Source organism: Carassius carassius, chromosome 11 (genome assembly GCF_963082965.1).
Source record: "Carassius carassius chromosome 11, fCarCar2.1, whole genome shotgun sequence".
Lineage (NCBI taxonomy): Eukaryota > Metazoa > Chordata > Actinopteri > Cypriniformes > Cyprinidae > Carassius > Carassius carassius.
The window spans coordinates 1,872,071-1,885,455 of NC_081765.1; the positions used below are offsets into that span (position 1 = coordinate 1,872,071).

A 13,385-nucleotide genomic window follows, 5' to 3' on the forward strand; every position below is an offset into this window, starting at 1 on the left:
TAGAATGCAAAACTGTCTGTTGTCGTTGGACCCCCAGATGCTGTCTTGGATATCAATATCAATCTAGATCAGATGTCATCAAACATTCATCCTTTTGCTAAAACATTAGGTTTTTTATTTTTCTGATCTTAATTTTGAAAAACAGATAAGAGTGGTGAAGAGTAGCTTTTCTCAACTGAGGCAAATAGCCAAATTGAAATCTATGCTATCGTTTAAGGATTTAGAGATAGTCACCCATGCCTTCATCACTTCTAGACTTGACTACTGCAGTGCACTTTATATGGGTCTCAAGCATTCATTGCTGAATCGCTTGCAGTTGGTCCAAAACGCAGCCGCGAGGTTGCTGACTGGTACTAAGAGGAGAGGAAGCATTTCTCCTGTCCTAGCATCTCTTCATTGGTTACCACTGCAACATAGGATCCATTTTAAGATTTTATTACATGTGTATAATTAATATGTTTAAATGTTCTATATAAATAAACTGACCTTGACCTTATTGTTAATGGAATTAGCTATTGTGTGAAATATAGCCACATGGTCTCAGGAGTACTTTAAAAACTGTTGTCCTACTTTATAAAACAGTCCTTTGCTGCATTCAGAAAAATAATTTTAATAATTCGTATGTAAATAGAAAGTCATGCATCAGTCCCACACAGAGATCAGCATCGGGTACAAAAGCCAACATGTCTTGTATCAATTAAGACTGGACAAAAAAATCCACTTGCAAAACTGCAGCAGTTAGTATTCTTATTTCATTAATGAATGCAAAGTGTAATAAAAAAGGAAGGTATTGTAACACAGTTGTTAACATGCCTCTGTCGTGCGTAGCTTAATTTTACATATTGATTCAAACAAGAGTCTAGTGTGAAACTGCATTAGAAGTTGCTTAATATTGAATTTATATGGTTACATGTGCATTGAGAAAACATATTTTTTTTTCTACTAAGTGTTACCATTATGAGATATGAGGGTCTTAACTCTATGACTGAAATTATTGCTGTGTGTACCTGTTATTCTCTATGCTATGAGGACCTAATGCCCCCACAAGTATAGTATTACCAATAAAGAAATTTTGATCCGTGTGTGTTTCATTAGAGAAATTGGAAAAACTGACCAGTGTTACATCCATCCCAGTCTCCAAATAATCTTGATTATTATCAATATTGACTAATATGAAAAAAAAATAGTTCCCTGAGAGGGAACGAGATGCTCCATCCTCTAGTGGCCACAATGGGGAATGCTGTCACCATGACCGGTGTCTGAAGCAGGTGTGAAACAACGCCAATCCTATTGTTCCTGCTGAATACGTCACTAACTTAGTAGTCTGAAGGAGACATAAACAGGTAGGCTGAAGGGAATTCCTAGGGAATTCCACACTGAGTCCTTTAGCTGACACAATGGGGAATGAAATGCCAACTATGCCATGCCAAAATGAATGACCAAGGAAGTGACAGACAAACACCAAGACTTTCCTCATAAAGAGGCCAAGCCACTGACTCCTTAGGCCACTTACATAACAGGCAGAATAAGGGAACCCAATTCAGATAAAGGGGAACATCACACCCAAGTTAAGAACACAGCTATCCTCAGCTATGTGAACAATACTAGCTTGTGCCGCATTTCCACCGAAATTATCCGGAACATTTGTACCAGGAACTTTTTTCCCCCCAGACCTGTTGCTTTCTGCGTTTCCAGCACGGTGTAAAGAACTGGGAAGATAAGGAAAATAGACTGGTGACGTAGGTCTGCACGCATTAATAAATAAACCACAGATTTGAGTTTTAAACAACTACATTCTCGCCTGAAATACTTTTAAAATTACATTTCATGACACAATAACAGTAATATTTTGAAAATTATCCGAATAAATGGTGGTTTATCCCCAGCAGGGACTTTCTGAGGGGCATTTTTTTACCCGGAACGTTATTTAGTTCCTGGTTCCTGCGGTGGAAACACACCGAGTACCAGGCCAAAGTCCCTAGTTCCTGGGTAAAGTTCCTGTGGTGGAAACGCAGCATTGGATACACAAGACCACTGAAAAGGGCTAAACTGTAAAGCCTGTGGGGAAGCTCAAAGAGATCGCTACTTAAACAAAGGAAAGTAGCTGCTGAGCTTGAACACAGCAATCCTTAATCATAAGGGTCTTATGAGGGCTCATAGACCATTTTAGAAAGAACAATTCACAGCTAGCCAGGATAGCCAGTTAAGGCCTTCCTACAAAGTTGCCCAGCCCACAGAGAGTGGGCTATCTTCTTACAAACCCAGCATGGGAGATAACTCTGTCTAGGCAAGGCCTCAAGGAGACTGCTACTTAAAGATCCTATGAAGGGTAGCAGTCACTGAGCTAGCTCATAGCTATCCTCAGTTAGGATCAGGATCGAAAACTCCTTAAAAGAGCATCTGAAACCCACTAAACCCTCAGTCCAAGTCTTTGATGTGCCTTGGCAGCAGCAGGACCTGAACCGCGAGACGCTCATCATTCATCTCTCGAGAAGAGGGGTAAATGCGAACGGAGCTTTCTCATTGGATACACTCACAATGAGTGAATTCAGAGCCCTCGAGCACCGAATGCACAAGCCTTTGACCAAGATATTAACTGCACACCCCTAATATGGAATATGGGATAAGGAAATGACAATAAAACTGCCTTTAACTGTCATTTTGCATTATTGAGACACTGTTTTCCTAATGAATGTTGTTCAGTTGCTTTGACGCAATGCATTTTGTTTAAAGCGCTAATATGAATAAAGGTGATTTGATTTTGATTTGATTTGATGGAATGTAAATACCTTTTGTGCCACCACATTACATTGCTAAAATCATTCAGTATCTGTGTTGTTTTAGCATATATCTTAATATCTGTAAACAAAATGCATTTGCCGAAATTATATAAAATATTTTTTTTTTAAGAAAAGTTTTCAGAGAATAATTATTCACATTCATTCCCATCGGCAAAATATTTGTATTGTTACCATGCATATCAAATGTATGCATTTTTTCATAAAAGGTATATCTATCTATCTATCTCTATCGATCTATCTATCTAAGAAGTATTTTTTTTTTCACTGTGCACTGTAAAAATGAGCTGCTGCCTTACATTTTTAAGTACAATCAACTTAGTTCTTTAAATCATTTCAACGTTAATTACATTAAACTGGCTTAAAAAATTTAACCTTGTAAAACGTATAATTTAACAAAATTGCTTAGCTTATTTTGATGAGTTAAAGTAATGTAAAAACAAATGTTGTCATAGATTATTGGTCATAAATTTTTTTTACAGTATAGTTCTGCATTTATTCCTCACCTCTCTGTGACACCAGGCAGTATGAAGAACATCCAGAAGTGGATCCCAAACACAAGCACTACCTGGAAAACACACTTCCCAAGAAGAGTTTTACGGAGATATAGTGCTCGGTCCACAATCATAGTACTGAACTGGATGAGGAGCATGACGAGAAAAGCTTCAGGAACCTGGTCTTCTGACAGTGACTCTGTTATATCAGCAGCTGCGCTGTGCTTCTGTATCAATAATTCAATACACTTATTAATTGACACAAAAAATAAATAAACAGATAAAACAATTGAGCAAGTCAAAACTTGTGCTGGTCAAAGCTCCACAATGAAATGCAATATGCTCAAATATTGAGGAAAACTTAAGTAAAACTGACTACATAATCTTAAATTGGCGGTTTACTAGAGGATTTGATGGGTGGAACTAAACATTATCTTATTGCATTCAAAGGCAAGGAGTAGGTTATGTTTAGTGCCATCAAATATAGAGATGATTATATTAATAAACATAAGTTATATGTTTATAAATCATTTGAAGATGTAGTAAAAAGCAGATGGTGGTTTAAAAACATTTATTTAAGTTAGCATGATGCTGTGCCATTGATGACCAGCACTGTCAAAAAAAGCAAGGGCTTTATTTCTCATTGTGACTGTACATACACAATATTATTTATTTGCACAAAGCAGTATTCTAAAAATCTGGCCCTGAATGGATACCTAGGGCTGATTTTGATGAAGAAGAAACTTTGATTTAATCTAGGATTTAGATTCATATTGATGCAATCCACTCTCTGTTTTTTTTATTTCTTATTTTCATCCAGAATACACTATATTTTGGAAAATAGATGGAATTAAGACCCAATAGAAAAGTACTTTTCTGCAGTTCTTTAAAACTGAATTACTTCAATTAAAATAAAATTTAAGTGTGAAAAAGGGATAGTATGTGAGGAAGCACTTACTCCAAAGGCCCAGTATCCAAATATAATAATGATGAAGTTCAGAACATCTACCAGGAACATCAGCGCATACACATCGCACACAGGGCTGTACTCAGGGTGGATGATGTCATAGAAGAATTGCCTTATGGGTAAGTATATGTGTAGAGCACTAAAAAAAAAAAAAAAGTTTTACACAATCAGAAGCATTATTATTGTTTCCTTTAATATGCCAGGATTCTATGCAAATATAGTGAAATAGACATATAATAGGTCATAGACTAACAATCAATTCTAGAGGCTAAAAATCATTCCAGAGGAAAACAATCATTCACTGCTATGTGTATTTTGCAGCGAAAGAGCTCTCAAGGCCATTGGAACTGGATATTATGTCAAGAATATGTTACACCATTTCTTTGTTGTAGGAAACGTCTGACATAGCTGACAAAGAGTACCGAAAGTTAAGGGATCGTTTCCGTGGCCATGATGGAGCCAACAGGCAGCAAAGAGAGTTCAATGATGGCCTGTGTAACCCACTGCCATGGGAGGAGCTCTAGTGGATGATGCTTCCACCATGGGACGAGCTGTAGAGAGCACCGTCGCTTTGGGAGAAGGGAGCACTGGACTTGAGAGCACCACCACAAGGAAGTACTGGGACCACCAGCTTGGGGGCACTGAGACTAGGGTGGCCATGGCTGTTGTAGCCAAAGGTGGACCAAAGGTGCAGTTGTACCTGATCAAATGCTCATTCTTATTCTTTAGCTTGGGTTAAACTAATTAATTGTACTTTGTTGGAACAGCAGCTATGCTAATGAGGTCTCTATCTGTTTCTCTGTTTTGCCAACTAGGATTTACACAAGCTCCAGTCTTGATCCAGAACACCTGAGAAGAGATGATGCTGACCCTCAGAGGAGCCCAGATGATGCTAACCCTGAATCAACAACAGAACTAACAAATATTGCTACAAGTGTGACTACATCATATAATAATTGCTGTTAATAATGTTAATAATTGTCTGGTTGACTACGTCTTGTATTATTTTTCTGAATTTTTCTGAAAAATCCTGTCATATGCACATAAACTGACAGTCACCACTTATAAATATTAGCTACTACTAAATATTGTAGAAACGTAATTTTCTGTAAAGTTGCTTTGTAATGATTTGTATCGTAAAAAGTGATAAACAAATAGACTTGAATTTAATTGAATTGAACAACTAGAGATCTCTGTGACCCAGAATGGAAGAAAAAGGGAAGTGAGAATCAAGCTGTTGTAATGTATATATTCATGTCACTGTGTGCTTTTTAAATAATTTTTGTTTATGTAAAGCTCTTTTGAACAATATATTTTCAAATTATATACATATGTTATACATATGTTTATATGTTATATATATGTTTTAGTGAATAAAACATGTTTATTAGTCTCTTACTGCTCTATGACAGCAGCTTTGGCTTCCAGCATTCGGCCATTCATGTACTGTTTTATTCGATCCTTCCTGCTTAGTGGCACATTCCACTGTTGCTTCTTCTGTGAATGTTTTTTCCTGCTTTGGTTTGAATCTGCTGATATAATATTTAATATTCATATTAGCACAGATATGTAAATACTTATGTATGGCATCACAAAGCACAAAACAAGATCAAGAGAGAACAAACTGGCCCGTGTGAATGTGTGCTTGTGTATATGTATATGCATTATTTGTTTTAAGTATTATACAGTATGTATGTGTAAAAAAGTTCCTCATGTATGTCCATGTGGAGATCTTACCCTGTATCTCAGGGTCCTCTATTCTTTGTCTCTGAAGAAAAGAAGTGTATGAAGGAAAGAAGGACGTTTTTCGACTTGTGTTTTCTTCTGGTGCTCTTGATCCTCCAGCCATCTTGCTTTTCTCTGTTTTTCTCTTCAGTTTCTTAAAAAAGTCTGGCATCTCGACCTCCTTGTTATCCCACAAACCATGACACTGAAGGAACAAAAACACATCAACATCTCATCTCAATGGCTCTGTTCAAAAACCGGCTGATCCACCACACTAGGCAGCATTCTCAGACATCAGAGGCATAAAAATTGTACTTCTTCACTAACCGCACATAAAAATTATTTTTTCAAAAACACAAACATGTACATTCATGTTGCTTACATATTATTGTAGCACAGTTTGTGCTGAATACAGTGTAAACAGACTTTAGACATTAATACGTTTTTAAGATACTGTAAAAAACAACACAAATGTCAAGCATGTCAAAACTTATCCAGGGCCCCAAACACCCCCAGACCCCAGAGGGTTAAAATCAACTGCATTTGGTTTCTCTAGTCTAGCCCTTGTCTCTGAGCTCACAAACAGCTACTCAACTTTAGCACATGCATGGGCTTAATTTATGTATGTGTAAAAGCCCAAGATAAATAAACTTGATTATAGAGTTAAATATTACATTATATATTGAAATTATGACTTCTATTTATTTATTTTTTTGATTTTTTTTTAAAAATATAAATACAAATAAATTATTTTTTATTGATTTAATGCATTCCTGCTGAATGAATTATTAATTTGTGTGGGGAAAAAAAGTCAGTTAAATATCTTATATCTAATGACTTATATTCCAATGGCAGTTAGATATCTTATGTAGATTTCTGGGAGGGTGAAGCATTGGTAGTACCTTAAGAATGGAGCGATGGAAGAACAAAGCAATTAACTGGATGAGATCTAGCAGTACATATCCATCTTTCTTCTCAATTCCAACTATGTTGGGGACTGCAAATGCACGGTCCGCATTAATGCCACGATATGCTGATGTTGTCCATGGAAAGAAGCCAAACTGAGAAAAGTACTTTACCACAACTGTCAGCTGAATGGAGAAAGGGGAAAATGATAGATTTCAGATTTCAAAACATTTCAGGTGAATGTTCTTGTTATGCAAGACTACAACCTCTGGGCCCCATTCTTCATATGAGGAAACTTTGTTTCTGTCAAGTCAAGTCACCTTTATTTATATAAATACCTTTATACACATATCTGCTCCAGGTGTGTGTTCACAGTGTGTGTGTGTGTGTGTTCACTACTAACTGCTGTGTTTGTGCACTTGGATGGTTAAATCCAGAGCACACATTTCAAGTATGGAACACCATATGGCCACGTCACTTCGCATCACATCACTCATTTATAAAAAAATAAAACAATAAATAAACTAGCTGTAAATAAGTGCCCACAGTATGGACAATCTAGACCATGTGTATGTACTGGATATACAATTTGTTTCTTTTTTTTCCATATACACACTTAGACCCTTATGCAGTCTTTGTTTGGGGTGTACACTCATGGTCTTTGGGGTCTTCTTTTTTTTACAAAGTTAATTTTAATTGTTCCACTCTTAATATATATTTTATATATATATATATATATATATATATATATATATATATATATATATATATAAACATCCTAAAATATTTTTACCTTATCTGCAAAATTACATGAATTTGATAAGTTTAAAACAAAAAACGGTTTTAAAAAATTAATCATTAATAATATCTCTTCTCTGCAAACTTTTAGTAAAAAACTTTGCTTCAGAGTTTCCAACAACATACTGACAGGTTGCCAGGTCTGCGAAACAAAACCAGCCCAATTTCTATAAAAAAATGTCAATCATGTTTTTACACAGTTTTTCTCTCTAGAACAGGTACAAAGCAGTGATCTTATTTATCATCACCATGGTTATACTCCTGGGATGTTTTTTGCCTCACTCTCGTGAATAAAAACTGCTTAAATAAAAAAAAGAAGCTAGAGCGAGGGGCGTGATGTGTCACTTCGCGTTTGGTGTGAACACACCATCAGACTAAATAAAGAGATTAAAAGTTAGTGCTAGGGATTCCTGCACTAGAAGACATTATGCCCTCAGATGACATGTTTTCAAAGGTTGGTTTATGATACACCATGCAGACCCAGTTCACTGCCAAGGCGTTTCAGTGCTGGAGTTCCTGCAAGAAAAATTGTCCCCAGGTACATGTCCTGGTACTCTCAGAGTCTATCAAGTCAACGAAAATGCTGGTAATTATGTGTCCCCAACTAAGCAAGCCAGAGGCAACAGCGGCATGGAATGAAAACTCCATCGGTGACAGAATGGAGAAAAAACCTTGGGAGAAACCAGGCTCAGTCAGGGGGCCAGTTCTCCTCTGACCAGATGAAACCAGTAGTTCAATTCCAGGCTGCAGATTGTCAGAAGCATCACCCGTTTCCTGTGGTCTTGTCCCGATGGCCGTCTAGGAGACAAGGTCTTGACTGTGGATCTGTCTCTGGGGCTCATCTAATACTAATATTAGCGTAGATGCCATTGTGTGTTATGGGAAGTGTTCCCTGTTCCGGATTTTCCTAATTAATGCAGCCTAAAAGTCCTTTTACAGATTTGAATATTAGAAATGTGTTAAGACAGGTTAAAAAGATGGGTCTTTAATCTAGATTTAAACTGCAAGAGTGTGTCTGCCTCCCAAATAATGTCAGGTAGGTTATTCCAGAGTTTGAGAGCTAAGTAGGAAAAAGATCTGTCACCCACAGTTGATTTTTGATATTCACAGTATTATCAAACTGCCAGAGTTTTGAGAATGAAGCAGACGTGGAGGACTATAGTGCAAAAATAGCTGGTTCAAATACTGAGGTTCTAAACCATTCAGGGCTTTATAAGTAATAAGCAAGATTTTTAAATCTATATGATGTTTGATAGGGAGCCAGTGCAGTGTTGACAGGACCGGGCTAATATGGTCATACTCCCTGGTTCTAGTAAGAACTCTAGCTGCTGCATTTTGGACTAGCTGGAGTTTGTTTATTAAGTGATCCGAGATCGGTCAGTAATTAACTAGTCTACTGGTGTTTTTTTTTTTTTTTTTTTTTTTTTTTTTTTGATGAGAGGTTTTATAACAGCCAGTTTGAAGGTTTTAGGGACATATCCTAAAGACAATGACGAATTAATAATAGTCAAAAAAGGATCTATGACTTCTGGAAGCACCTCTTTAAGAGCTTATATGGAATAGGTTCTAACATACATGTTGTTGGTTTAGATGATTTAACAAGTTTATACAATTCTTCCTCTCCTATAGCAGAGAATGAGTGTAACTGTTCCTCAGGGGGTCTATAGTGCACTGTCTGATGCGATACTGTAGCTGACGGCTGCATGGTTACAATATTTTATCTGTAATAGTATCGATCTTATAAGTAAAGTAGTTCATAAAGTTATTATTGCTGTGGGGAAATGTCAACACCTGTTGATGCTTTATTTTTCGTTAATTTAGCCACTGTATTGAATAAATACCTGGGGTTATATTTGTTTGTTTTTACTAAAAGAGACAAAAAAGAATCAGATCTATCGGTTTTTAATGCTTTTGTGTAGGATATTGTACTTTCCAGCCAAGCAATACGAAATACCTCTAATTTTGTTTTTCTCCAACTACGCTCCATTTTTCTGGGCTGATCCCTTTACGGTACGGAGTGTGCTTATTATACCATGGTGTCAGACTGTTTTCCTTAATCTTCCTTAAGCGTAAAGGAGCAACCATACCTAAAATGCTAGAAAAGAAAGTCCATCGTTTCTGTTACATCAAATTGTTATGAGTTTTTGGATGTGGTAAGCAATTGAGATAAATCAGGAAGATTAGTTACAAAGCAGTCATTTGTGGTAGAAGTGATGGTTCTTGTATACTTGCAGCAAGGAGTAGAATTTACAGTTTTAGCTATATGAAGTTTTCACAAGACTAGATGATGATCTGTAATATCATCGCTTGGCTGCTTAATTTCAACACCATCAACATCAATTCCATGTGACAGTATTAAATCAGAGTATGATTTCAACAATGAGTAGAACCTGACACATGTTGTGTAACGCTAATAGAGTTCAAAATGTATCTTTTTCATTATCAACATGGATATTAAAATCACCAAGAACTAAAACTTTATCTGCAGCCAACACTAACTTGCATATAAATACATTTGAATAAATTATGTATGGTGCCCTGGTGGCCTGTATACAGTAGCTAGAAGATTTATCATTAACACTTGTTTCTTTGGATAATGTTATATGAAGCACCATTACTTCAAACAAGTTATACCTGAAGCCCGCCCTCTCAGAAATGCTGAAAATTAAATTATAGCAACACCTCCCCCTTTACCTTTTGGATTCGGCTCATGTTTATAAAAGTAATCTGGGGGGGGGGGGTAGAATCATTTAAAATGATGTAATCATCAGGTTTAAGCCAGGTTTCTTTAAAATCGAGCACACCTAATGAAAGTGAAAAAAAATGTGACATGACATACAGCCAAATATGGTGACCCATACTCCAAAGTGCACACACATACCGTGAACATACACCCGGAGCAGTGGGCTGCCATTTATGCTGCTGCACCTGTGGAGCAGTTCGGGGTTCGGTGCCTTGCTCAAGGGCACCTCAGTCGTGGTATTGCCGGCCTGAGACTCGAACCCACAACCTTAGGGTTAGGAGTCAAGCTCTCTAAACATTAGGCCACAACCTAAAAGAGAGGGAGCATCTGCTGAAACTGAACCCATCTAGGTTATGATCAGTGATCATATCATTTACAAAAAGTGCTTTGTAGAAAGAGACCTGATATTCAATAAGCCAAGCTTCATAATTTGTTTATCCGTATTACATCTGTTTTTATTTATTTTTTATTTGTTGAAAATCAATCAAATTGTTACTCTTAAATTCGGGAAACAGACACAGTCTCCATAGTGTGATATCTAGCTGAAAGTGTCTCTATGTGCTGAGAATTAATTGATTTATGTTGCATGAGGCAGCTAGCAGATCAGATTAGCCAGTCTGTCTGCTTCGTGACCTGGGCCCCAGTTAGTAAAGTACAAACTCTAAGACTATGTGCCATATTTCTAGAGAGAAGAGCGGCACCACCCCAAGAGGGATGAAGACCATCTCTTTTCAACAGGTCAGGTCTGCCCCAAAAACATGTCAAATTGTCTATGAAACCTGTTATTCTGCAGGCACCACTTAGACATCCAGCCATTGAGTGATGGCAATCTGCTATGTATCTCATCACCACGGTAAGCAGGGAGGGGACCAGAGCATATTACAGTGACTGACATTGTACCTGCAAGTTCACACACCTCTTGTTATTGGTAGTGATCTCCAACTGGCGAAGTCGAACATCTATGGAATTACATTTGTTTCAATAATAATGAACGAAACTTTATAAAACTGAACGTAACTTTTTCAGAAACTATCAAAAATATGCCATTACAAAAGAAGAAATAAAACAATGAAAACGAAAAAAATGAACTCAGTCGCACAAATTTAACAGGCTCTTCAAATATACTTCATTCTTTGTTCATGTTTTTCAAAGATTCGTTTTCGCTAATCGTGGATTATGAATTCATTGCCACAGATTTCGCTTACGTTTCGCAGTTTTTCGTTTGGTGTTTTGACACAAACCTCTCGTGGGAGCGGGCTTAACAGTGATCTACTCTGATTGGATAGTGAGCTTTTGATGGACAGGTGCTCTCTGACTGGGAAGTACACAGACGCTACTTGACTTAGTGGCGCACATATTGGAAATTTCTCGTGATTGCGATTTGTATTAAATATGTAAATAATATTTGACCTTTGATTGTCTCAGTCTGTAAAGATGAGCTCTTGTCCTTCAAGGCAGCCTGAAGTAAGCTTGTGTTACTGAATGACAATAATAACCTGCAACAAACTGTAGCACACTGTAACATGAAAAACTTGTATCGAAGTTATTGACCACTTCAGTAGCTTACTTCAAGCTGCCTTGAAGGACAATGGGAGGAGGAAGATGATGCCGCTCCGTGTCTCTGTCTCCTGAAAGCTCATCTTTACTGAGATGATCGACGGTCAAATATTATATATATTTAGTAACACAAGGCACGACGTATTGCATACAAATCACGGCAAGTTTTTTTTTTCTTTTTCTATTTTTATTAATGCAGAGAACAAAAACATACAAAGGTATAAACATACATCACATAATATCCACCACCAAAAAAAAAAGAATAAAAAGAGGGCCAAAATCTAAACAAAATTAAACAAGATCAAAGGCAGAGCAAATAACAGTCCTTATAGCTTTCGTATTAGTAGATACTGAGATTACATTCAAATAGTTTTCATTTATTTTAGGAAAACAGAGAAGACAGGTTTACAGTTGGAGAATTTGCATTTGTGAATGTGAATTTTTTTTAGGATTTTTTTTTTAATTAACAACAAAACTGTTATTTCGTTTGTGGGGTCAGAGTCATAATACCCAAATATAATGTTTTTCATATGTACTGAGAAGCCTGGCAAAATCTTACAATTGACAAACACACCAATATCGTCCCAAAGTTTCTGAGTGTAGTGACATGACCAAAATAAGTGTAGTTATTTTTCTTCAGAACTTGAACAAAAACAACATGTAAGATCAATGTCATATTTAAATCTTTATATACACTTCTTTACAGGGTAGAACCTGTGTATGAGCTTAAAATAAATGTCTTTCACTTTGTCTGTGAAAAAGAATTTTTTGCGGTAAAGACCAGATTTCCAATATGCGCGCCACTGGGTGGCGTTTGTACTCCCCGGTCACAGAGCACCTGTCCATCAAAAGCTCAATATCCAATCAGAGTAGATCACTGTTAAGCCCGCCCCCACGAGAGGTTTGTGTCAAAACACCAAACGAAAAACTGCGAAACGTAAGCGAAATCTGTGGCAATGAATTTAGAATCCATGATTAGCGAAAATGAATGTTTGAAAAACATTAACAAAGAATGAACCATATTTGAAGAGCCTGTTAAATTTGTGCGACTGAGTTCATTTTTTTTTTCATTTTCATAGTGTTTTTCTTCTTTTGTAATTAAATATTTTTGATAGTTTCTGAAAAAGTTACGTTCAGTTTTATAAAGTTTTGTTAATTATTATTTAAACAAATGTAATTCCATAAACATCATCATTGTGAATAACAAGTTTACTGAATTTACGTTTAGCATTAGACAGCATTTTTAAAAGATGCAAGAAATTGCAAATGATTGCAAAAAAGATGTCAGGTGCTCTGGCTCTCTGTAAACAGTGGACTATGGTGGCTGGTGTCTCTATTTTCATGTTCTGTACAATAAAATAATCAATAATTAGAGCATTTTCGTCAGGTTTCTCAGT

At 36.6% G+C, this 13,385-nt stretch overlaps 1 protein-coding gene across 1 annotated transcript in view; it reads right to left on the reverse strand.

The window, feature by feature from the left end:
- The window catches only part of si:dkey-11f4.7 (piezo-type mechanosensitive ion channel component 2), a 256,411-nt gene that overhangs the window by 18,844 nt on the left and 224,182 nt on the right, over positions 1–13,385 (reverse strand). The window contains 5 exon segments of the mRNA XM_059561374.1: positions 3,305–3,519; positions 4,251–4,398; positions 5,659–5,791; positions 5,997–6,189; positions 6,887–7,075. Of these exon segments, the coding sequence (XP_059417357.1) occupies positions 3,305–3,519; positions 4,251–4,398; positions 5,659–5,791; positions 5,997–6,189; positions 6,887–7,075 (878 nt within the window).